Genomic DNA, 26,159 nt, shown 5'->3' with positions numbered 1-26,159 from the left:
GGGAAAATAAGATGAATGATAGAGCACTCAGTGTGTAAATACAAATTTTGACCTCATATACACCAGAACAGATCCAGAGTGGGGTTTTTTTTGACTGCAAGTGTTTGAGCCAATGCAATTGAGAGGAATTTAGTCCAGCACTTACAAATAATAAATAACCAATTACACAACAAATTATTCTAAGCCTTAGTCTTTCAGCACTGAGTAACTCTCAGCTTTTAGCCTGATAACTTGCTAAAGCATTCGAAAAATTGCTTTTCAGTTGGATATTGTGTTACTCAGATTCCTTATATACTAGTTTTGACACCACTGTACTAAGACAAGCCTGAAGTACTCAGTCTTTAAATTACCTTAGTTTTATTTAATTGCCCTTAAATATAATGCTTAATGCATCAGATCATTTCTGGCTATAACTACATATTTGTAGTTAATGAAGTGAATTGTCAAAACTGATCTCTCGTTTTTTAAGTTGGTCTTAGTTCCACCATTTGGCTATTTTTTGTCTAATGTATTCAATGTGTTAGGACTTCAGTCCACATCTCCCTGTGTCTAGGGAGTGACTTTAAGTACTGGCCTCAGGAGTTGTGATCAGCTCTTCCTTTTTGGCCCTAATAATCTCTCTTGCAAAATATTATAGCTTCAATAGAAACAAGTGAGTGACACAGCTGCAGGATACTCTGCAGCAAGAAAGCTGTAGGAATTGCCAGGTCCATCAGAGAAAGAGCATAGCAGCTATGTCCTAGGAGATGATGAGCCCTGACAAGATGGAGGCACTTTTGTGCAGTACAACAGAGAAAAATGTAGATGTGAGAAGGGCTATGAGATGCATTGATCTTAAGGGTTCCTTGTTGGATTCCCATTTGGCTTGCTGGCCCTTCTGTGGTTAGTAATGCTTTCTCTTAAGTATAGAGAGCTTAAACACTACAAGTCCCATCAGGTGACTGGGTGTTCAGTGTTAAGGGGTCATGATAGTCTTCTGCACCCAAGTTCCTTTCTACAAGAAGTCATTAGAGGTGCAAATAAGATGCTATGGATAGTTTGGGAGTATGCTAATTTAAAATGACATCATATTTGCTATGGAATAAAGCACATATATGGACAATGACTTGTTTTACTTAAATTTATATAACAGAGTGTACAAGACAGGACCCTGAACTTGTCAGTAAGATATCTTGCATCATGTATCTGAAGTGTACAGATTTACATGCATTTTTCATTATACTCTCCTGTTTCCCACACAGTTTCTAGAGCCAGACTTTGAACTGACTTTTAAATTTTTTTATTTAAAATTTCTTTCAAAGTGATGTGTTGTCTTGGACTGATTTTAGAATTCCTGTTCAGATGGAGCAGGGGTGTTTGTCACTTTTGAAATTAAGCATGTAAATTACTAAATTATTTAAGTGACCTTGAGAAATGAGTCTGAGAAATGAAGCAAACAATTTTGGACTTTACTACCAACTGAAGAAATGTAAACTGCATCAAGTTTAATATTTTCATTTTTTAGAAACACTTTTGTCATTATTCATTAGTAGGCTATAGCAAAAAAATATTTCTATTTTTTCAAATATTTCAAAAGAATATTTCTGTTAGGTTGATCAAAGACCTTCTTGAGAGGTCTGAACTTAGGCTGGAGAAAAATGTTGAACTCACTCCACTACATAAAAATGGGTGTGCAATTAATTTGTCTTTATTCTGCATGTTGCTGCAGAAATTTTGAAGCCAGCTGAGCAGTCAGCCCTCTAAGCAGTCATTTGCATGTACAGATACACTGACTACACATACAAATTATTAACTAGGAGCACTGAAATAACTGGTCTTGGGTTAGTTTAGTGAATCCTCTGACAATAAGAACAAAATAATTGAGGTTCATCTCTTGCATTAAGTCTAGTCCTTAATAAAAACTGCTTCCTGGCATATAACAGTAGGACATTTATTTCAGCAGTCACCCATCTGTACATGGTTCTCAAGAAAGGGTATACTGTGACAAAGCAGAAGCTTGAAATGCTTGGGAAGAGAGTGTCTCTGTAATTGATGTCAGAGAGTGTTTGGCCCTTCTCCTTAGTCTTAGTGTAATACTGTCTCCCTCCTTATTCTGGATCATTCTGTAATCTAACACTTTCATTAAGTGGGGATGCTTTATTTTGTAATTTTCATGACTTTATGTCACCAATGGTTTTTTGGTGTAACCAGCCTCCTATATTTTTTTAGGAAAGGGAGACTGTTCTTTGTGTCTCATGAAGAATCTGCACTTTTTCTTAACAATCATTTATTCCCTCTGAGGGCTGTTCACCCACATGGATTTTCCATATTTAGGTTGTTCTGAAATGATCTTTGCTGTCTTGCATAAGAGCTAAAAAATGTGCCCAATTGTCTAGTTATGAAACATTTCCCATTGTTTTAGAATTGAGATTAATTAATTAATTAATTAATTTTTATGTAGAGAGATCTCTACTGAAGTACCTGAGAACTCATCTGTATTTTCTTAAATTAGAGGAGAGAGAAGGGCATGATTTACTTCTAGCTCTGCTTGCAGTCCTGAAAGGGAAGATACCTGTAAGAGAGGTATCATAAGAAGTTGACAGTGTCGTCCTTCAGATGTTCTTTATTGTGTCTCTGAACTGATGTCCTTTTAAGAGGGACATGAAAGTACTGATAGCAGTGTACAGGTGATGCTTGCTTTTTGTCTCATGTTCTGGCAGTGTTTCTACCCAGCAGCACATTTTGCTGCTGAGTATTAAAAGCTGCAGTTGGTGCTGGATAAGGAGTGAACAATTTTTCATGCAAAAGAGCCTTAAAAAGACAGAAGCATTTTTGCCAGACACACTTTTTCCACAATTAAGAAGATAATCCTAGCATTAGTGAGAAATTAAACATTTCTTCACTGGGAGAAAACAGAAAGTCTAGACATGTCTAGTAAGATTAAATAAATTTTTTAACATTCTGTCAGTTTCAGGCTTATGCCAAATACAACGAAGACGTTCATTTTGAATACATACTCAAATTACATGAAAGTTGTGCTCCTCCACCCTGTACTGCCTTAACGCTACCAACTGAAGCATCAAATCTGCCCTTCTGCTGTTTATACAACATAGTTCTTCTACTGTTGTGACTACATGTTTTATTAACCTAAAATTGATTTGTCTTCAGCTCAGAGCTGGCTGAGCTCTTGAAGGTAATGTAACCTTAGAAGGCATTCAGCACCACATTCAAGAGAAAAGGGGTGCTCTAACTTGTTGGGAGAGCTTCTAATTTACCAAAGAAGCCTAAGAATTTGAATTACACAAATTAGTGGGTAATTTTTAAATGTTATTATCACTCAGTGTAATTTGATCATTGTCAGAGATGACAGCTATAGAGGGAGGAAGACGTTTTGTACCCTCTCTTTGAAATCTGTAAGATATTAAGTTGAACATAGCTCAAATAATCCACACCTTGGAAAGTAAAGCTCCTAGCTTTGGGTAGGATGGCTCCTGTGTTTTCCTAAATATGGAAATTCCTTCTGTTTTCTGCCTCTATGTGTACCCAGTTTCTCAAATATTATTAGTATAAATCAGAGATACCAGAGGAGCTTACCGTATGTGCAGAGTTCCTTCACTATTATAATGCACTTTTACACCCAAAGAACTGAAAACATTTTAGCAGCAGGAGGATATTAAGATCTTATATGCATTTCTATCAGAAGGAGAATATTGTCCTGGACGTGCAGTCACATTCTGATACTGCTTCAGAAATTTTAGCAGATAAAACCTATACTCAGGGAGCGGTATTCAGCACGATCCTTAAAATAAGAAGAAAATAAATTCCACAAAAAACTGAGATGTGACTTAAAAAAAACCTTATACAGATCATCTTCATATGTTGCAAGGAGTTAGAATTTGAAGCATCATTAAATTTGTGAAGTGTCCAAACTAAAATATGGATATTATGAGATGTAATTTTCTTTCCGTTGCTTTGGAATAGCACTGATAAATTTTATATCAGCCTCAAACTGGATAAAGACTTTCAAATTCAAATGGCAGTTTTTAGCTATCTTAGATGCTGCAGAAGGAGGGAAGATTGTCTCATGATAGTTAGCCTACAGGAGTTGATCCAAATTTCCTGAAAAACATGAGCTGCATGCAAACTTGCTGTTTGTGCATGAGAATTTACATATGTTCAAGATTAAAATTGTAAACGGTTATGTCACCCCCAGCCTCGTCACCTATGTCAGTTTACTGCTTAACATGGTTATTAACTTGTTAATAATATACATTGCACTAAATTTTAATCAAATGTAATTGTGCAGCCTTTGGAAATCTGTATGTAGACCACTGTAGACGATATTGGACTCCTGCTTCCTTTTCATATGTGAATATTAACCTGCTCAGTCAAAAAATGTCCTTAGCAAATGACCATGGAGAACAGTAAGACAGAAATTAATTCAGGCTTTAACCTTGTGGTGGGTTGACCCTGGCAGGATGCCACCAAGGCCTCTCTATCACTCTTCTCCTCAGCTGGATGGGGGAAAGAAAATATAATGAAAAGCTTGCGTGTCGAGATAAGGACAGGGACATCACTTGGCAATTGCTGTCATGGGCAAAACAGACTCAACTTGAGGAAATTAATTTAACTTATTGTCAATCAAATCATAGTAGGGTAATGAGAAATAAAACCTTCCTCTTCCTAGGCTCATTTTTACCCCTGATTTCTCTGCCTTCTCCCTCCAGTAGTGCAGGAGGATGGGGAATGGAGGTTACGGTCAGTTCGTCACATGTTTTCTCTGCTGCTTCTTCCCCCACATGGATAGACCTCCTCACACTCTTCCTATTCTCCAGCAGGGATATGTTAACTTGCTGACACAGCTGATGAGGGAGCCAAACTGGACATCCATAAGTCCGTGGGCCCTGATGGGGTGCACTCACGAGGGCTGAGAAAGGTGTTATTGCTGTGCCACTCTCCATCATCTTTGAAAGGTCATGGAGAACAGGAGAGGTTCCTGAGGACTGGAGGAAAGCCAGTATTGCTCCAGGCTTCAAAAAGGCCAAGAAGGCCCAGGAAACTACAGGCGAGCTAGTCTCACCTCTGTCCATGGGAAGGTGATTGAGTGTCTCGTTCTGGATGTGATCTCTAAAAATGTTAAAGAACAGGAAGTTATTTGGAGTGGTCAACATCGATTTACCAAGGGTAAACTATGTTTATCCAATCTGCTAGTTTTCCTGTGATTTTTATGTGAAGGGATACGTTGAGCAACTTTTAGGGACCATAGTTGATATTGCTGCGTCATAACCACAGGTTGCCTTGGTAGGCGTAGCTAATGAACTTGAACAACCTCTGAGGTGTTTCAAATGGAAGCTGCAGATGCTGACACTATGTCAAGGATGCTCTCATCTGACTGACTGTCTCCATTTCATGCTAGATTAAGCATCCTGAATATACTTCATGTGCAACGTAGAGTTTCAAAGGTTGTTGATAATACTGGACAGATTGCATCAAAGAGAGGAACACAAATGAGCTTTCTGCATAGTAGGAAAGGCTTCTGCTTGTGTTCTTAACTTTTGAATCCCAGAGCTAGTGGGGTCCTAAGGCACACTTCAATAACCAGTTGTGGGCACAGTTTCTCTGAAATATGAGCAAGTTTCATTTGCTGGACACCCTCTCTGGATTTTTCTGTTATCCTAAAATGTCAGTTTCGCTTCAGTCAGTCTTAGCCAAGTCCAGTCAGTCACCTAGATGCACAGCAGGACCTCAGAAGTGGCAGCCTAGCCCTGCTCCCTGCCTGCATGGCAGAAGGTGAGGTGGAGCCCAGTGAGAGCTGAGGTGAAGCCCTGGAGCAGAGGAGCTATTGACAGAAAACAGCTTGAAGTCTCCTGGAGCAGGAGAGATGAGATCACTGAGCTCTAGTTCTGTCACCTGCTGGTGTCCATAAATGAGTTGACAAAGCCCCATGTCCAGCAGTGTCAGTTGACTGACATTGCTGAAAGAGATACAAAAGAGAAAGAAGACTGACAAGGGGGACAGCAGTGGTAGGATATCAGATATGCTTTTTTCTGATTCCTTGTCACTCAGTTAATCTGAAATAGAAAGCTGGAAATATGGCAATTACTTGGAAGTTGCCAGAAAGCAAGTTGCAAGGAGGGCCTGCTGAGCCACCTGTGCTCAGACTCAGTGACTTAGCTATAGGATTCCTCTATTTCCTTTTTTTTCCCCCCTTTTTTCCTCCCCTCATCCCCCCCACAGTAATTCTTATGTCTTATATATGTATTGTCATGGATTGGATCAGTGAGGATACTGGATAAATACCATATAATATATAGCACACATTCTAACAATATTCTACCTTCTTTATGCAGGTACAGAAGGCTTGGGATTTAGCATTACTTCAAGAGACGTTCCAATTGGTGGCTCTGCTCCAATTTATGTGAAAAACATCCTTCCAAGAGGTGCAGCTATTCAAGATGGGAGACTAAAAGCTGGAGACCGATTAATTGAGGTGATGAAACATCACATATTGTATGTCTGTGTTTTGGCCTGAGCCAAGGCACGAATTTACTCCCAAGGGCTCCTAGTAGTTTGTTTCCCTCTTCTTTTTTTCCTTTTTCTTTTCTTTTTTTCTGTTACCTGCTTAGGTAACAGATCAAGGGCTGTGCATTTTCAGTACATAACTTTTGTAAGAGCTGGACCCAGACATACTATAAAAACATGAGTTTACATGTCCCTCTGTGAATATAGTGTCATAGTCTTGCCTTGCAGTTTAGAAATAAGTTGAAGCAAAGCGATTGTTCCATCCTAAGTGGCATTAAATCAGCATGGAGTGACAGACCAGAGATTACTGAAAATGTTGCGGAGTGGGGAAGACAATACCCTGAAAAGGTTTAGTGAATTAACTGAAAGGGACAATATAAGAGGACAGTTGTGCTGCAGGAAATCAGGGCCACTTCCAGGAGGATGTCCTCAAGGGAGTTAAATTTCTCTTAGATAGGCACACAGCAGAGATCTTCCTGCAAATCTAGCTTGAGTGATATAAGGTGTTACCACCCACAGGTCTTCATTACCGTTCCTAAGCTAAATGACAGTGAAGGTACAGCTGAGACTGTAACTGCCTCTCAGTGGTCTAACTTCACTTTACTGCAAAATTGGTGAAGTCAGCTTGAATTGCTGCTGGAGGAGAGCTCTCTGTAATTACTGTAATTCAAGGTAACCCAGATGACTTGGGTAGGAGTCTGAGAAGCAGTTAAGACAACAGCTATGGCATCTCAACTGCATGAGCTGTGAGCTCTTATGAAGCAAAGGAAAAAGATGGTTTACTGATGACTTCTGAGAACCATGCTCCCTTGCTTAATGCCCTTAGTTGATTTGCCTTGCATTTCCAGAACATTTTTGAATAGGCAAACTTGAGAATTCCCTGTGTTTCTCTGACTTCTCCTCTTATTCAGGTATTACATATGGGTCTGTCCTGGTAAGTGGTATATGGGAGGCCCAGGCAGCTGGACCTCTGAACAAAGGCAAAATAAAGAGTAACTACACAGAATTATTTGGGGAAAAAATACTTTCTACATTTGTTACAATTTTTTGTGCAAGTTACATTTGGAAGATACGTATAGCACCAATGCATGTGAAAACAGGACCAGTTTTGGATCATTGAATTTGCCAGTGATTTTTATGCAGAAATTCTTGAAAAGAATGGGTTTAGTTGGCTTTAGAGTAGACATGAATATATTCTTGCTACTAAAAAGAAGGGAAATATAGCTGTCTTGCTTGTTAATTGCATCTGTATGTAAAGAATGCGTGTTTAATTAATTCTATTTAGTAGCAGTTGAGCCAATAAGCAGTGAGGTTTTTTTTAATACTGTCCCATACGATTCACATGAATTTTCAGTATGAAGTTCTACTGTTTCTACTGGTTGAGAGTCTTACTGTTTTCTAATATTTTCTTTGTCACAGGTAAATGGAGTTGATTTAACAGGCAAAACTCAGGAAGAAGTTGTCTCTTTGCTGCGAAGCACCAAGATGGGAGGGACTGTCGGCCTTCTGATTTTCCGACAGGAAGAAACATTCCATCCAAGGGAACTGGTGCGTAAAATAGAGAGCAGCTAAGAGATTTAGATGAGTGCAAGCAAATTATTTGATCCTGTCACCTACTAGTAAACATGTGTGGCCAGCACTGAATACAATCTAAAAAGCTACTTGGCTTTGTTTAGAATATTATGCAAAAATGTTTTTTAATTCTCTTGGAGATCTGCTATTGGAATTAAAGATTTCTTTATAATGTATAATGGAGAGTTATATTTTGAGTGAAAATGTTTATTATAGAAGAAGCTATTGGATGGACTTTATTTGGATGAATGCAGACAAATAGGTTATTTCATATCTTTCATATGGACAAATTATGTTTGAAAGCCTGCCATTTGTCCCACTACCTGCTCACTAAAATATTTCAGAGCTTATAATATTTTGCCAAGGCAGATATGTAGATACCTTTCTATCAAAAAGTAGAATATATAAGAAATAGTAGCCTTTTTTAAAATATAAATGCAATCTCTGGAATGGAAACCCTGCAGTTATTAATTTAGCAGGGCAATTCAGAAAATGTTTCCAAGGAATTTACATGAAATGGAAATAAAATGATGTTTCATACTGTACCTGCTCTGCTTGCATAGTGTATACAGATATTTCTCTGATAATTATTCAAGATAAGTTCTGTTACAAAAAGGTAGACTATGAATGTAGTAGTCTTACTTTGTTTTGTATTAAATTAAACTGCTGAAGTTATTTATTATTTGTGTTATCCTACTTATATATAGCTCTAAAAATAACTTTATTTGAGAATAACATCATTGTGAGAAAATAGACAAATATAAGTATGATGAATTGATTGCTTCATTTTTCTATTGGTTTTGTGTTACTTTGAATGCAAAGAGAATAAATTTTTGTTTGGCCATTTCAAGACATTTAACTTTACCCTTTACTTTTCAAAACAACAACTAAACCTAGGAAGTCAAAGTGGCAGGGGAGGTTGCAAACAAACCATGCTTTTACCCTAATGTTCTTGGAACATGACTTCAGGTACTGAAGTGAAAGTTGTCATAAAATAAAGAGAAATGAACAATTAAAATAATATTATGCCCTACCTTATTACTGGAACTGTGAAAGCAATCTGTTTATAAATTCCTATGATGTAATTTTCACAGTATTGCTATCATACATAAAGGTGAATAAAAATGCTTTTTAAGTTTTCTAAATAAACTTAGAAGTAAGAAAATGTCTTAATTTTGTGTATATTATTTCTGTAGCAAAATGAGGAAGTTACAATGCACATTTTAACTTGAAATTCCATTCAAATAATTGTAAACAAAGATACGGCATTAGCAATGCAGATTTAATAGGAGTACTTGATGTAGTTTTAAAAATGAGAGCAATCAGCCCCTTTAAATGGGTTAAGCCTCAGTAGCCTGCTGCTACTTGGGCAATACTCTGTCATTTTGGCAAACACCAGCTTAGGGAAGCCAGATCTCACCTTGACTGTGTCAGGTAGTAGATGGGCTCTGCGCAATGTAGACAGAAATCAGATCTGAACTGGTGAATGTTTTTGTAGCTCCAGCTGAACAAATTATATTGTGAGGATCTGACAGTACCTGTGTGTGATGGTCCTCTGTTGCATAAGGTTTTGTTTGCATTTTGACATGAAGAACTGTTAGGTGTGCTGTACTGACAGCTGTCAAAGAGCAGGAACAGTATCACTGGGGAAGGTGTTGAACTAAAACCCATCATAAGGGCTGTTTTTTCTTCTCTGGTAAGAAATAATCCTAAAAGGGAAAAAAAAAAATTAAAACAAAAAAAATCTTTCGAACTAGCTCCTGTCATATACTTTTACCAAAAAGAACCCACAAAAAAACCAAAACAACAACAGAAAAGAAAGATGTTGAAGGAGGGAGGGGAATAATGTGAAATCATGTCAGTTCACCTTTTTCACATGCAAACCTTCTTTGTCCATCTAAGAACAATTTGTCTCTGCATCCTTCCCTTATTTTTCTTATACTTCCTACATTTATATGCTTTAAATATTAACCAAATGAGATGTGTCTCAGAAACTGTATGCATAAAATCATGCTATTTGGTATTACCCATCTCATAGAGGGCAGGAGTTGCTGTTGCTTGCTGAGAAGCAGTCAGTGTTAAAATCATTTTAAATTTGCCAATACTTACAGATAGTAAGCCCAATAAAAGATGTGTTTAAGATTTTATGATGTGGGCTGTGACTTGCTAAATGACTTTTGAAAAGTTACACATCCTGAGTTTTCTTTATAAGGAAAATGAAAATAATGAACTTTCAGAAGAGTTGTGGAATTTAATGTCTTTGTTGCCATTGTTGTCTGGAAGGGAGCTATGAAAATGTGTAGTTGTATCTACAATTCATGTAAATGTTAAGCTGAGCCTGTTTAGGTTAGAGCAGGATCTTTGTAACTTGAGTGGTCAGGCTAGGGGTGTGTGTGTGTGATGGGAGAGCCATCATGGTACAAGTTGAGTAAAAGATGGAAGCATGGAATGAAATCAAACTCGCAGGAGTTAACTTTTCTAACCAGTGAGATCTGGAGGAACAATTATGCTTCTCCAGAATACCAGGCATTTTATTGCTTCCAGAGCTACCTAAAGCCAAATAGGTAATATATTAGGGCTTGTCCACATTGGTGTGAGATGAAGATTGCCTCTTACCTTCCCTCACTGTCTGCTTGCTTTATGAAAGAGGTGACAGCTACTCTGGCTAGCAGAGTTTCTGTTACACTGTGGTTACTCCTCATAACCAAACATAACTTGCTACGAAGGGCTTGTTTAGGGGCTGCTACTGACTATGTGAATCCACTGAAGCACTGACTTGCATTATTTAGCTTTGGAGCTAAATTTCAGAATCATCAGAGACTGGCTGGCAGAGATTGTCTCCTGTACTCTACAAGTTAATATGCCCTTTGGTGCATGTAGGTGCTTCATATGTTCCTGGTTGTTGCCTGCTTCATTGTTTTTTTTCTAATTGGTTGTTGGCTGCAGGTTGAAGTTAACTGCTGTGTGTTTTACTGCTTTGCCACTACATTTTTGTGCCTAATCATTTGAATCTACTGCAAAGCAGTCCAAAGCAAAAAAGTCCAGTAAGCCCTAGCATTTCATTTCAGCTCAGCTGATTTGAAAGAAATAGCTGGTTAGTCTTAAAGTGACCATCCAGCCAGAAGCAAGGTGGCATCTGTGGGTGCTCAAAGGACTTTTAAGATGAATAGATGTGGGCTTGAAAGAGTAATAGTTTCTTATGTGTGTTTCCAGAATTGGTTGGGGGATGCAGACAGGTTTTCTGATGATGTGTATTTGCTTTGTGTGCACTGAGACACAGGTGAGGAATGCAAGGTACAGGAGGGTCCTGTCTGTTGTGGGCTGAACGCACCCTTCTGTCCTGAGAAAGCCAGTGCTCTAGTTCTGGTTCATCCACACACACTCAAAAGGGCAATCCCTGTTAAAATGAAAATGGATATTTTTTTAAAAAGCTACTTGTTTAGAATATTTGGAAGGGTTTATCTGGACTCTTGACATTGTTCTTTTAAAACCTGAAAGCAGAAGGGAAGGGCCAGAGGGGAACATCCTTGAATGAGAACATTCCCTGAGCCATAAAATGGTGCAAGCAGCCTTGACTCTTCCTTGGCCAGAGAGCCACCTCCCTTGTAGCCAGAGAAAGTCAGGTCTACTGGCCTAAGATCACTGGAGGTTATTTTTATTCACCTCTTATTTGGTGCTTTTTTAGACAAATTGGAATCAGGGAATGTGATGAACACCATTTTCCCGTTACCACTTCATGTCAGAATTAGAGCTTTTTGTTTATCCCCCTGCTGATAGATACTATATGTCATATGTAGTTGTGTTCTTATGTATTTTTTTTACTTCCTTTAGAATGCAGAACAAAGCCAGTCACAAATTCCAAAGGAAACGGTAAGAGCTTTGTCTTTTCCATACTGGAAGACTCCCTAATGTTTTTAAATCTATATGGCACTTCTCCATCAAAGTTTCACAGATCCTCCTTTCACCTTATATACTGTAGATAGCTTTCTCTAGCTGTACATTTTAAATGCATTTTTAAATGTAATTTCAAATAATTTTTATTTACAATTATTATACAATTATATACAATTCATTTAATATTACATTCAAGTGCGATTTGAAATTACATCTTCTATATGTAGCCAAAGGCCTAAGGTTGCAATGATAAGAGCAGACTATTTGAGTTACTTGTTGAAATTAATTGTTTAAATCATGATTATGTGACTGAAACCTGAGATACAAACACAGAAATTAGGCAGTTTAGATTGAAGTCTCAATTGTACCCTCATAGCAAACCACTGTTTGATAGTTATTTTTAATAATTTTTAGAAAAGTACTATTAGGTTTAACACTTTGAAGGATGTAACAAGTTTGTCTGTGGTGTGCCAGTGAGGCTGTATATTGAGGTTGTATTCTGTTTCTGTACCTCGTTTTAGTCAGTGAAACACGATCAGTATTAATGCACATTCTACTAATACATGTTAAAAGCTTTTCTAAAATGTAAGTTTTATTTTTTGAAATAATAACAGATGATATAAAAATAATATATTGCTGTAAAGCTACACTTTATCTTAGTTAAAGCATTCTTCAAGAAACTCCATTCAATGAAGGACCTTTTAAAGAAAAATAAACAAAAATTAGATTATGGAGAAATTAAGAGGATTCATGCTGGGATTTGAAATTAGGCTGCTGTAACACAGAAGAAGCTTATCTAGGTGTTTCAGAATGCCTTACTAGCAATGGAGACATGGGTGTCTGGGATATAAAGAAAGCAAAGACTAGGTAAAGAGATGTAAGACCCACATTAGTGAAATAGTCTAGTGTACATTGGTTGATACATTAATGTTTCAGGCCAATGAAATGCAACTGCTGAAATGGACATTTGGGTTGAACGTAGCCATATTCACTTTCACACCTTTTAGTCTCAAAGTCATCTGTGTAAGGCCTCTATAAGTAATGGATGTATCATTGTTTCAGACACGTCCGTGGGATCTTTTTAGTACATCTCATTAGTGCATAGATGTTGTTATCTTGATTGTCTCTTACCACATACTGCTGATAGGTAAAGTCATCAAAGGTCAAAGCCCAGGAGAGTAGTTCTGCCTGTAATTGAATACAAATGAAGACAATTTGTGGGTGCAGCCTTATAAAAGTGGTCTGCCTTTAGGAGCTGAAATTCTGCCCCAAAACCTCATTAAGGTTAGGCAGGTTGCCTATAGAGTGTTTATATAAAGCACTTTTTCATCTGTTGCAAAGTTAATGTTTTGTACCAAATGTCATAGTGAAATCTTTACAGTTTTTTCAATCAACATCCTGACTTCATCTAAGGCAAGATCAAAGAAAATAAGGATCTCTCATTTGTTCTCTATAGATGTGAGCTAAACATTTCTTGTTAACCTGAGGATTATGCAAGAGGGACAGAGGGTATATGACTAGCTAGGGATTTCTGAGAAAACTGCTAGAAAGCCTTAGCAAGCCTTTGGAAATAAGGAAGTGAATTGGGAAATAACTGGAGACATACTTGGTTAGTGAGGGAACAAAGCAAGAAAGCCAGTTAATACAAAAATATCATTTGCATAATGTATTGGGTTTTTATTCATTATGGGGTGGAGGTTTTTTTGTTATATATTTAAAGGCTCAGAGGAACAGTGACCAATAGTAGAAACAATAGGTTTCTTTACATTTTCCTACTCCTAGTTGGGAATGAAAAGTTCACTAAGCGTGAAAGTTGTCGGTATTTTAATGCATAAATCTTTTGCACTTCTTTCAATCTACTTTGCTTTGGAAAAGTGTTACATTTCAATTCTACAGCACTAATTTTCCTCAGCTGCACATTAATAATACAGTCACACACTTATTCTTATTCTTATTCTTATTCTTATTCTTATTCTTATTCTTATTCTTATTCTTATTCTTATTCTTATTCTTATTCCTCCTTGGCTCTGCGTCAATCCCTGTTTATTCCTCCTCTATCTACTTTCAAATCTTTGAGATTTCTGATCCTATTATTTCTATTTCTGTGCCTGCTCTGATCTTTGTTCTGTTGGTAGTGAAGTTTTAGTCTCCAAGTGTCAAGGACTTGACAGTAACAAGCAAAGCAAAAAAACCCCAACAAACCACAAACCAAACTTAGAAAGCATGATGAAAGCAGTGAAGCTATAGGAATGAGACAGAGCTGAAATACGTGTCTGTTTTTAATTTAAAAGCAAAATTGTTGTGGGTTTTTTTCTTATTGTTATGTCTTTTTGGGGAAATAGAAGAAAAATGAACATTTGAATTTAAAAAAGAAAATAAAGTTTGAAAATTGAATGCCTGAGATAAAACTTATATGTAAATCCCAAAATACAAAGCCTAATTATCAATACATTCTTAACACTCAGGGGTTACATTCATGTAACTGTTACTTTGAAATGGTTCACGCTAAAATTGTGGCACTTGGATGTAGTTGTCATAGTCTTCATTTATGTAATAAAAAAAAAACGTGTAAATTCTTTTCCTAATATATTTGTGGCCTGAAATCCTTGAGACAGTTATTTCTTACTACTCATATAAGAAGTAATATGACTTAATATTTTCCACACTGTCATAGAATATGGATTTTCATATTCTTCTTCTTGAACTTCCATATGGGGAGTTTTTGTAAGTTGCCAAGCTTATGGAGTTTAAGCTTATCTCCAGTTACCTGTAAAAAAATGCAAATTGCTGATGCAACTTTAGCGTTTACAGAGTAACTGTGCCCTGGTGAAAACAGTACTGCTGTTTTTACCTTCCATTTTGCTGAAGAACAGAACAGGTCCTCCATTTACTCCTGATGCAGGAAATCTCCTGAATCTTGGTTGAAAGTCTTTCACCCAGCCACAAGTTTGTACCATTTCTATAGCTAATGACAGCATGGAACAGTTGCACCTATTTCTAAACATGGTGATTATTTGGAATGTAGGAGATGGACCGTAACATGAAAACTAGTAATTTATCATTATTACATTTCTGTTTCTAATTATAATTATTTTAATTTTGTTACAGAGCATTGAAATTAACTGCTAATTATGCTATATAAAACATCTGCCAATTAATTTTTCATCATACTGTTTGAAAGTCAATAGCGTTTCAGTAATATTTTGCTTTTACAATTGTAATTCACTGTTTGTTTTCTGAATTTGGAACTGGCAAGTTAACATTCATGTAAGCATAATGCTAGAAAAATAATAATGATCATATAAGTAAGTACTTTCTAGGGAGTGTTGTCTATTAGTAAGAAGAGATTAAAAGTTAGGACTCAGGATTTAATTTCATGATTGTTGCATTCAGCAGCATGGTAAAGCTTCAGTTTTCTGTTCTCATTTGTTTTTCTGTCAAATTGCTGTAAGTGAGCAGAATGTTATGAATTTTAGTGAGTGCAGAATTTGTAACAGTGGCAAAACAAGAGTGGTTGGTGTGTTGGAACAATGTATAAATGTTTAGCCGCCCTGATAGAAATTGCAAATGGGATTGCTTTTTATTTTCTTCGGAACTCAAACATCTGATACTCCTGTTATTATCGAAATTTCATTTTAATCACTGTGTTTTTTTCAGAAGCCAAGGCTAATGTCATGGCTAAACTTGTCAGCATATTTGGGTTCAATTGCTGTACTTGCCATAGACTTTTCTGTGTGATTCTGAGTAAATTAGCTAGCTACAATACTTATGCAATATTTATCACCTGTAGGAATGGAGTGATACCACCATGTGATCAGAGGCATTTTGTAAGGACTAATTATTCATAATTATTTTTGTACACTTTTTGTTTGCACCTTCTTGTGTTATGAATTTGAGAGATACAACAAGAAACACGTAGAAAGACATAATTTATATTGATTAATGGATGGAAAATTCTTGAGTGTTAATCTTGGGGGAAAAAAGCACTGTCATTGTTGAGCTTTAAGATGGCGATGTACTGAGTGCATGTGTGTTTGGTTTTTTAATTTTGGTGAAAGCTATTGGTATAACTTCAAGTGACATAGTCACTGGATATGTATCCATGGCTGTTTTTCAAAAGCTATGCATTAATTTCCCACCACTTCATATTTAGCACTTAGGCAGAACTTCAGCTTTTGTAGCAGCTCTGTATCATCCAGTTGATGCAAGACTTCCTTCATGCAGAACCTTCATCTGGAGAGCAGTTTAGATCTTGATCGGTTTCCATTGCTACAAGCGGTGATCCAAACATCTAAAAATTGAACCAAGATTGTACATTGGCTAATACCAGCCTATACCAAGAGCAGTGCTGATACCATTAGAAACAGAATGATTTTACCAAAAGAGGAGAGTTTTGACTGATGATTAAGCTGATACAGTTGTTCCCTCCATGGTATATAGGAATACTGCAAATAAACTGGTGTTGATTATTTATATATATATATATATTTAATCTTCTAATGGTGTGAGGCACAAAGTTGATTACAATGCTTAAAAGCCTTTTTTAGTACTATTTTGAGCAGCTTCAGATTATATTTTTAATAGAGTTTATGAGATAAGCAAATCGCCGGCCATATGAAAGAAAGATAATCAATGTGTGATCTTCTGCAGGATACTGTTGTGTTTACAGTCTTTCACTATTGGAGACACTCTAGTATTGAATAGCATCTTCTGGGGTGTTAATGAGTACAGCTGAGACATTAATTCCTAGTGAATAATTAATACAGTCATTGAGAGTCTGTGTTTATAAATGCTTTTTGAATAGCCTGAATTTCCTGGAACATTCAGTGATAATCTACATAAACTCCTCTGTAATGCTGTACTTAAGACACACTCAGAATTTTGCCTCCATCATCTGCAGGTGTTTTACCTGGGCTGCAGTGTGGCAGACCCAAGCTGGCTCGGTGCAGCACTGTAGGCTATTTTCTCAAAGTTCATGTTGTTGCAGAGTCACCCTGAAGGCGCACTGGTGTGCACATCATTACTCACCACTGTTATACTCTTCCTTACATACCAACCTTATGTTGTTTTTGATAATATGAGTTGAGTGGGTAAGTCATTTACAATTCAAACAATAGATAAGGGTGTGAGGCTGAAAGGGGTCACCAGGGCCTTTAGTTGGCCATCTGCTAGCACAGGCAATAGGGTCATAGGGTTCTTTCAAACACTTGTCCTAATTTGGCTGAGTGCAAAGTTCACATTGTTGCTTAAAATTCCTGTTTCACCTCCGAAAACTCATTGGTTGTGTGCAAAGGTTCTTGTACTGCATTGCTCTCTTTAGACTCTTGATGTTGATTCTTTCTTGCTATTAAAATAGTGAAATGAAGTGGTTTGTCATGTTTGCCTGAAACTTTGCAGCAGAAGTAAAAGTAATACACAGGTCAGTCCCAGTGCCCTGTACAGGCTTTGCCTCATGTGGAATGTGTTTCTTGCTATGGATTTCTACAAAGGCATTATTTCCCTTTCAACTGTGGGTTTTTTTTTGTTTTTCTGTCTGGCTTTCCCAGACACTCTCTTTCTGTTTTTTTGGTCTTTCAGGTCTTGTACATCCCATAAGCCAGTGAGAGCAGTAAAAAGAATTTTAGGGAGCTGTGTTGGGCATTGAAGTTTCTCTTGAGCAAGGGATAGTGCAGAGAGCTGTAGCTTTGTAGGCTGCTTTGACAGAGCAGACACCTGCTGTGTATCTAATCCCTTGGTTTCAACTTCTCTAGGATAAGCATCTTGTGAAGAAATGGTGTTAGCATTACAAGTGCATATTTGTTTCAGAACATACAGTAGTAGCACAAAGTTTGAGTAAGAACAAGTCCCTGTGTGAAGTTCTGAGATGCATAGCCTGATCAGTTTATATCAAATGTAGAATCTCAGCTGCTTAAACCAGTTTCTACGACAGCCCAGATCAGTGTTAGCATTAGGGAGAATAATGTTAGTATAGAGAAGCAATGGCCTTCTTATAGAGATAAATAGCAAACATGTGGATGTACTTAAACATGGGCTTTTGCAAAGCTTTGATTTTCATACTGAATGAAAATCACATGCTACAATTTTTGTGCTTTGGAAAACATTAAATTTTTTCCTAAACCATTTTTTAATCCATCAAAAACATTAAACTGAAGACATTTTTCAATGTGGAACATGTTTTTTGATATTAAATTAAATCCTTAAAATGGACGTAACTGGAAATATAAAGGGCCTGTTTTGCAGTATTTTCATGAGCTAACATTTCTGTGTATAAATATGTACCAAAGTTAATCCACATGCAAAAAACTTTTCCTTGATGAGATTAAAATTAAAGCAGACCACATTTCCCATAAAATATCAGAATTCAGATGTAGTTTTTGATATTTAGCAGCTGCTGTTTGATTTGAACAAGAGTGCAGTCTTTGCCAGATGTGACATATTAACTTAGCTAACATGAATAATGAGTCTCAGTGTATATGTGCAAATAAGATTCATTAGTATTTATCTAACATACGGAAGATATTAAAATACTTAACCTAGGAAAAGCTAGAAAAAGAAAGCAACCGTAAGAATTTTAGTTTTTAGTTGGCTTAAACCCTATATCATTTTATAACTAGGTAAGTAGACACTTTAGGCCCTTCTAACCTGTAATGCAACACATGATTGATTGGGGGCGGAGGCTGGGGAAAAGATAAAAGGCTTTGTTATATTTCAGGAAGAAATGGGATTGAAGTGTGCGTGTCACTGTTGTACCAGAAGGGAGGCTTTTCTCTGCTGTCGGTCCAGTTTAAAATCTGAATGAGCTGCTGTAGTTGGATTTATCTTTAGTGCCTACCCATAGCAGGATGCTTGGTTATTCCTCCCAAGGAGAAACCTTGACTGAAGTTAGAGAGGTGTTACAGGCCACCTACATTGCTCTGTTTTCAGTACCTCTGGTAGCAATATATCTACATTTTCACAAGTTCTAAACATCACTCCCATGAAACAGTTGTTGACCATAGGTGCTGTTTTGGTTCCTTAGATCTCTTTGATTTGCATGTTCTACATTTGTATATGTAAAGGTATATGATGAAAGTGAGTCATCATCTTTTAGTATGTCTTAGTTGAAATATGGCCTGATATGATAGTAGTGTCACCCACCTAACTTGAAGGACAAAGCAATTTGAATCATCTCTGATGTCAAGAATGTCTTTGCACAACAGCTAAGTGAAATCTTCTCTCTCTTGTGTATATCATGTGTGTTTTAAAATAAGAATTGTATTTTGTTATAATAATACTGAGACAAAATTTATTAGTTTTCCAATGTGTAGTAATTATGATTTCTTAGTATCATGGGTGCCTTGGGAGAAAGAATAATGAATTATATATTAAAATCTTATAAAGATTGAAAACATCCTGGAAAAGGCTGTGATGTTATGCTGCAATTCCCCTTTATTGGAACCAAATGACTAAACTTTCCATTTTGCAATTTTCAGCCCTTTTACTTTTACAGCTTTCACTCCTTAGACCTAGTGAACTCTTATGTCTGTGGGACTTCAAACTCATCTTTAAAGAACTTGACATTTTCTGTCTGGACAAATTCGGAAGAGAGAAGATATATTTGTGAGACAAAATAATAATTAAACAGAGGCTAACAAGCTTAGGGTTGTGATGTTAGAAGGCTGGATGCAACTGGATTTGGGGGCAAGTGAAATGAATAGTGTAGACTGGGTCATTGGAGGCGTTAGGTAGGATTTCTGCTATAGTTACGTGATATGTGAATTTCATCATCCTGGTAAATGTTTTCATATACATAGCTTGGACATATAGGCTACTCTTTAAAAGTGAGAATGTAGAGCCTTATTAATTGCTTCTGTGGAAGAAAACAATCACAAAGTAACTTGCAGACAAGTTTCAATGATTTATAGCTGCTGAGAAGACAGCATGTCTAAGCTTGCAAGAGAATGAACTTCCCTGGAGAGAATGCAGCCAGATTTGTAGCTGCAGTGAGCCACTTTGGAAACTTGTCCCGGCTTGATTGAAAATTGCTTCCCCCGTTGGGTGGGAGGAGGTTTTTCTTTGCTGTTCCTTTACCCATCTCATGCTGCTTACTCACCAGCTGAATCCTAAGGGGAAAAAGTCCCAAGCAAGAAATTTCTTCGTAGTATTTAAAACATAAAAGACAAAGGAAGAGCTGTTGTTAGTAACATGATGAGATAAAGCTATTGTACTCTTAGTGTCAAGGTCCATTTTAACATTTTTTATAAAATTAAACAAGGTTTTACAATTAGATCAGAACCTGATGTTACGTTGAAAAGAACAATTTCCCCCCTGTTTATTGTATGGCTTTTAGAAATCCCTGTACATATTGGAACACTGCCATAAAATTGCTTTAGTCAGAAAGTCTATCTTTACATTTATATGTTTTTATGCTGTATTTGAAAATTTATCTTGTCATTTAGTGTAAATTGATGCTAGGTATGAATTTGAAACAAACAGCAACAAAAAAAAGTCACCTACATATTTACAACCAATCAAATTTTTAGGACAAATTACATACTTCAGCAGCTTCATTCACCCAGCTGAAGTCATTTCAGCTGACCTTTCCTTTAGCTGATTTGGTCTGAAAAGAATATTGTTCTGCTGTTAATTGTTTTGGACATAGTGTGTGAAAAATCTTAAGGGAGTTGAATTTTATTGTTCAGGGTTCACAGTATACATTTTTGCCTGCATGTTTACTGCTGGCCTGTCAAAGTATAAGAAGGAATAAATTTCTCCTATGGAACAACTAATCATGAAAATAGTGTTGAGGTGTTTGATTGACATAGTGAAGCTGTTAATTTAGAGTGGATCCAGATCAAATGGAAGTTATTGCAATTAGGAAGTGATTGTGTTCTCAGTTGAAATTTTTAAATGCTGCATTTTAGATTTTTGTGGGTCTTTATGCTGTCTCATGGATGTATTAGGGAATTTCTATGGTTAGTTACATTTAGATGCTTAATGTTCAGCACAATTTCAGTGCAAATTTTACTTTTTTATAATAACTGTTATTTAACTGATTAGGGACGTTCACTATACATACAAGTGTTTCTGTGCTCTGTAGGGCTCTGAGGAAGAAAAGATTCAGCCAGTCTAAGTTTTGTGGGGTTTCTATTTATTTTGTTTTTACAAGTTTAGTTCAAAATATTATGGTAACAAGCTAAAATCTTCCTGCTTATTTCTCTGCGAATGTCTCTGTTATGACATGCTTAGGGTTTCCTGGTCTCTATATAGTTCAATTCCAAAGTTTGTGTGTATGAAGTTGTATTCAATATAACATATATAGTAAGACCTTCTTTGGTACCATGGTGTGGCACAAATGTTAGCCGGTTCTTTCATATCCGTAGTTCTTGAACCTTAATGCTTCAGTTATACTGAAAAGCCACATTTTTCTCCTAAGTATTCTATGAAAAATTGTGGAATATCACTTTCTCTTTCTGGAATCTATATTCCAGCATATAGTACTGACAGATGACACACAGATTCTAGAGGGCAAAACATGCCCCTAAAATTGCAGACACAGGTATGGTGGTGAAACAAGCTGGCTTAGTTGCCAAAAAGGTTGTGGAAACCTGATGAAGTCCCTGATGAGCAATTTAGCCTTAGTCCAATAAGGATATTTCTTTGGATGAGTTGAACAATTTTCTCATCATTTCAGTATTTCTGTTCCAGAACTGAAGCTGCTGTTTCTCATTTTTTCACGTACATGATCTACTCACTCATGTGCATCTGCAAAGAAGTTTGCTTCAGGTTTAGGCCTTAATTATCACCTCTACATTTAGGTGTCTGTAGCTTGATATTAGCATTAGATCTTTTCCTTATATAAGACTGTAGAAAACAAGCAAGCAGAAGCCTCACATTAAGAACAGTGCTGAGCTGACAATGCAGCTCTTTGGTCTCACTGAAGAGAAGTAGCGTAGAGGCCATTAGCCAAGTCCTTGGGGATGCTTATTGAGATGCTCTCTCCAGTTGACCCTTTGGCATGTAGAAGTGCACCCGATGGGGACGGGCTGTGCAGGGAAGCAGTTTAGTTTTCTGCCCTGAAAGAGAAATGGCTGTGGCTGAAGTTCTGACATATTTTTGAACATTAGAAAATACTAGTGGAGGGGGAAGATTGATGGTAAATTTATGGTAACACTAGTAAAGAAAAATCCAGTAAGCTTATGTGCAGCCTTGGATTACCCATACATCCTACCTTGGATTTATCTACCTTTTGGTTCACAAGTTTTTATTCCTACTATTTATTAAGGAATATGAAAGTGATCAGTGTTACGGAAACTCAAAGGTAAAGTGCATCTGTCTCAGATTGTTTTATTCTGCCGCCAGCTGACAAAAGATGCATCTCAAACGTATGCTGTAACCCGTGCTTTTGTGACCCAAGCAGGAAAATAAGGGTAATAATTTTCCCAACATTTGGGAAATATTTTTGAGTATTTTTTCCATGGATACAGTGCACCTTTCCATTCATAACAGCTACTACAGTTCATACTGATTTGCATGGCCAAGAAGTTTATTTGGATAATGGGATTCATAACCAGTCCAGCTTAGCTATGGCATTGGATAGAGGGTGCTATTTTTTTCTTTTCTTTTTAAAATAATGACGCATTATGCTTTGTTATAAACAAAAGATGGTTATGGACAAACAAATAGCATCTAATGCAAGGGAAAGGGCTGGTGAACACATTAAGGTTCATGCTTCTAACCAAGTGGGAAAAGATAGAGCTCCTGTTTTTGTTCCCTCAGCTGTTCTGGTTCTCTCAGCATCTGACTGCCTTCCCATGTGACATTTTCACATTGCATTTCTAGGTCAATGGTGACACAACTAGCATGCTTGTGCCCAAACTGATCATCTCAGTCTGCTCTACTCCACATGGTTTTCACATCCATCTTTACTGTAGTCTGCATTTGGATTTCAGAAAAGCCTGTCACCTTTCTAATTCTTTAGGTCTTAAAAAACAAGGACGGCTCAGCAGGCACGTTAACTTCTCATATTTTTTCCTGCTCCAGGTATCTGGGAGTAGGAGGAAAAAAAAAAAAAAAGGAGTGAGCTTTCTAAGCAGATGATAATGACATGAGAAAATGTGATATAAAATCAGTGTCAGTAAGAGGTTTCACATTTGCCAGGGTTATGAAAAAAATTGGCCAGATTAATTCTTCCAGAGAAGAACTTTTGACTGTTGGACATTACTTTGCACCTTCTAGTGTAGATTCTCTTACTGTTTCTCCTTCATGTGGATGAGAGAAAACCAGCACATTCAGGTTCATGAGCATCTTTCTGAAGGCCAGACACAGGGCCTGCTGCAAACAATTGCCTTTAAGGGCATGACTTTTTTCTTTAATTGATAAAGTTATAACCACAAGTAGTTATAACCACTTTGTTATAGCTGAAAGATGGACAGAGACAAGTGAATAATGTCTACTGCAAGGGATAGGGCTGGTGAACAGCTCATCCCTCTTGTTCCTCTTTTCAGCAGCAGCCTCTTCTGTGTAAGCATCTCATGGCCTGCTGGGTGCTGCTCCCATGCCTGCTGCCCTCATGAGTGCCATTGCTGTGTGGGAACACCCAGGGCCCCCGCTCCCAGCCTGCCACCACCCTGAGCTCAACAGGAGGTGAAGACCTGTCTCCTGTGCCTGCACAGCTTTTGAGTGTCTGGGAGGGTATCACTGAGCAACTCCTTGCTAGGGACAGCAGCAGGTCTGAGACAATAGTTCCTGGTGCTCAAAATCTGGGATTATCCCAGCCAGGCTAAAACTGGGTGTGGAGAGCAATGAAGAACCAAAGATGGGGGTAGGAGGACAAAGGTGAAGGGCAGAGCTGGGAAAGACAGGAAAGTTGGCATTCAGAGCTGGATCTGATGCTAAACCTGGCAATAGCAGAGAGATGTGCTGTTGCAGTTCTCAGCTATGTAACTTTCTGTTTTTCCTAACACATCTATTTTTAAACAAACTGAAGTGAACGAGTAATTTCTTAGTTCCATTTTCTTGCACTTAATGTCTCCCTATGACTGCAAAGCTACCACAGATAATGATGATGTTAAAAAAATTCTATAGGATCGCAAGTAGAAAGGTGTTTCTGATACAGCTCTCTTTTGGCTAATGAAATAGCAGCTTACATGTGAGTTGGTATTAATGGCACATTCAGAAATGACACGATTCAATTATTTTACTAGACAGTGAACACAGACACAAACATAAGATATTTCTGAATCTAGGCATCAGCTGGAGGTGATTGAAAGTACACTACTTGTGCATGTTTCTTCAAATAATTACTGTGGAAAATATTGTGGCATTGTAGTTAAAAGCAGGTTTTTTAATGCTAATAGCTGAGGGAAGAGAATTCCCGAAGATAAATTCTCTTCTATAATGCCATGTTAATCTTCCTGACAGAAAGCAGAAGAAGAGGAGCTTGTCCTCACACCTGATGGCACCAGGGAATTCCTGACCTTTGAAGTTCCACTGAATGACTCTGGATCAGCTGGACTTGGTGTGAGTGTCAAAGGTAACCGGTCAAAAGAAAACCATGCTGATTTAGGAATCTTCGTCAAGTCCATTATTAACGGTGGAGCAGCATCCAAGGTGAGAGGGAACATCCATGTACCTTTGTCTTCCTCGATTTTCCGTAATAAAGTTGTTTTGAAAATAGCCACAGATTCAAAAATAATGAGATTGCCCTATAAGCAGCTTTTTCCAATTACACTGTCAGATGTAACATTTAGATTTCTACTCAGATTCACACGTTTGCATGTCCTGGGATTCAAACAGCCTGTACAGGTCCTTGGGAAGGATACGAGCAATCTCTGGTACAGTCCAATTAGTGCAAACAAGTTATGATGATAGCTTGCAGTGCAAGTCTAGAATTTAAATAGACATTTCCTACAGTGGATGCAAGGGAAGCTATTATACCAGTGTTCATTTTGCCATAAACTCTTAGGACTAAGCATAGTTGTTTGGGGTTTTTTTGGTGTGTTTTTTTCCCCTCCCCCTCTCCAGAAGAGTACACTTCTTTTGTTGGTGTTCTATATAACTATGATCTATCCTTTTCTAGGATGGTAGGCTTCGAGTAAATGATCAACTAATAGCAGTAAATGGAGAATCATTATTGGGCAAAACAAATCAAGATGCTATGGAAACTTTAAGGAGGTCCATGTCCACTGAAGGAAACAAACGGGGAATGATTCAGCTTATTGTGGCAAGGCGAATAAGTAAATGCAATGAGGTAATATGCTTTTGATATCAGGACTGACAGTTTTCACTTTTAAGATGTTTGTGTTTTAGGAGATGTCATGTTTCCTCTGAGACCTGGACAATAATATTTGAGAAGCCAAAAAAAGAGTTACAAAATGATTTGAATTTCAGTGTTAGATCTACTAACCTTATCGCTGATCAATAAAGTTTTTCTTTTGAGTATTTTCATCAATGAATAACAGGAAACACTGAGTAAAACGATATTGATTTTGTAATTGAATCCCACTGTTTATGTGGGTTTTGTTATTTGGAGGGTTTTTATGTAGGTCTATTGAATTTTTCATTTATAGACTTAGTGTTAGCTGACTTCCTTCTTTGTCACTTTCAGTTTGTGTAATTAAGAGTAGAGCTCCTGCAATTTATTATTACATTTTATCTAAGCAATTTAAAGTTCCATGTAAAAGATTCAACAAAACTTGATGCAAACAATTCTGTTATTTTTTATTTTAAATGTCTTGGCCTCCATTTCAGGGAAGTATGAAGTAGTGAATTCAAGATTAAGTGGTCATTCTTTTCCTGATACTATTTGCAGCTTCTGTTCCCTTCACTGGACTGTTAACATGTTAAAGTTCTGAAACGTTTTCATAATTTATAATAGTTTATCTTCTAGATGAGTGTAAATAATGCTATATAATAGAAATATATGGGCATATGATGCTGAGGACTGCAGATGCTATGGAGAACTGAATTAGACTTGTGACAAAATGATTGTGACAAATTGGAAAAATGCATTGAGTTAAACAGGGTGCAGTTAGATGGAGGGTCAGGGAAGCATCTGTTCTTCAGACATCTAAAAGATATTCTTTCATTCTTGTTAACACCAATAAGGTCTTATCAGAAATGTTATTTCTTGAGCATGATGCTTCAAAAATGATGTGCACAAATTGGTTTAGTATTGCTGATCTTGCCTAGGGGGAAAGGGAATGGTTTAT

General features: G+C 37.1%; 1 protein-coding gene across 1 annotated transcript in view; it reads left to right on the top strand.

Moving 5' to 3' along the window:
* PARD3 (par-3 family cell polarity regulator) overlaps positions 1–26,159 on the top strand; it is a 408,737-nt gene that overhangs the window by 198,284 nt on the left and 184,294 nt on the right. The window contains exons 10-14 of the mRNA XM_010007039.1: positions 6,330–6,469; positions 7,921–8,049; positions 11,905–11,943; positions 24,370–24,558; positions 25,028–25,198. Of these exons, the coding sequence (XP_010005341.1) occupies positions 6,330–6,469; positions 7,921–8,049; positions 11,905–11,943; positions 24,370–24,558; positions 25,028–25,198 (668 nt within the window). The remainder of the gene's footprint in view (positions 1–6,329; positions 6,470–7,920; positions 8,050–11,904; positions 11,944–24,369; positions 24,559–25,027; positions 25,199–26,159) is intronic.

The sequence above is a fragment of the Chaetura pelagica genome, unplaced genomic scaffold (genome assembly GCF_000747805.2).
Source record: "Chaetura pelagica isolate M959 unplaced genomic scaffold, ChaPel_1.0 scaffold17, whole genome shotgun sequence".
NCBI classification, from domain to species: Eukaryota; Metazoa; Chordata; class Aves; order Apodiformes; family Apodidae; genus Chaetura; species Chaetura pelagica.
This window is presented reverse-complemented; position numbering and strand designations above follow the sequence as displayed.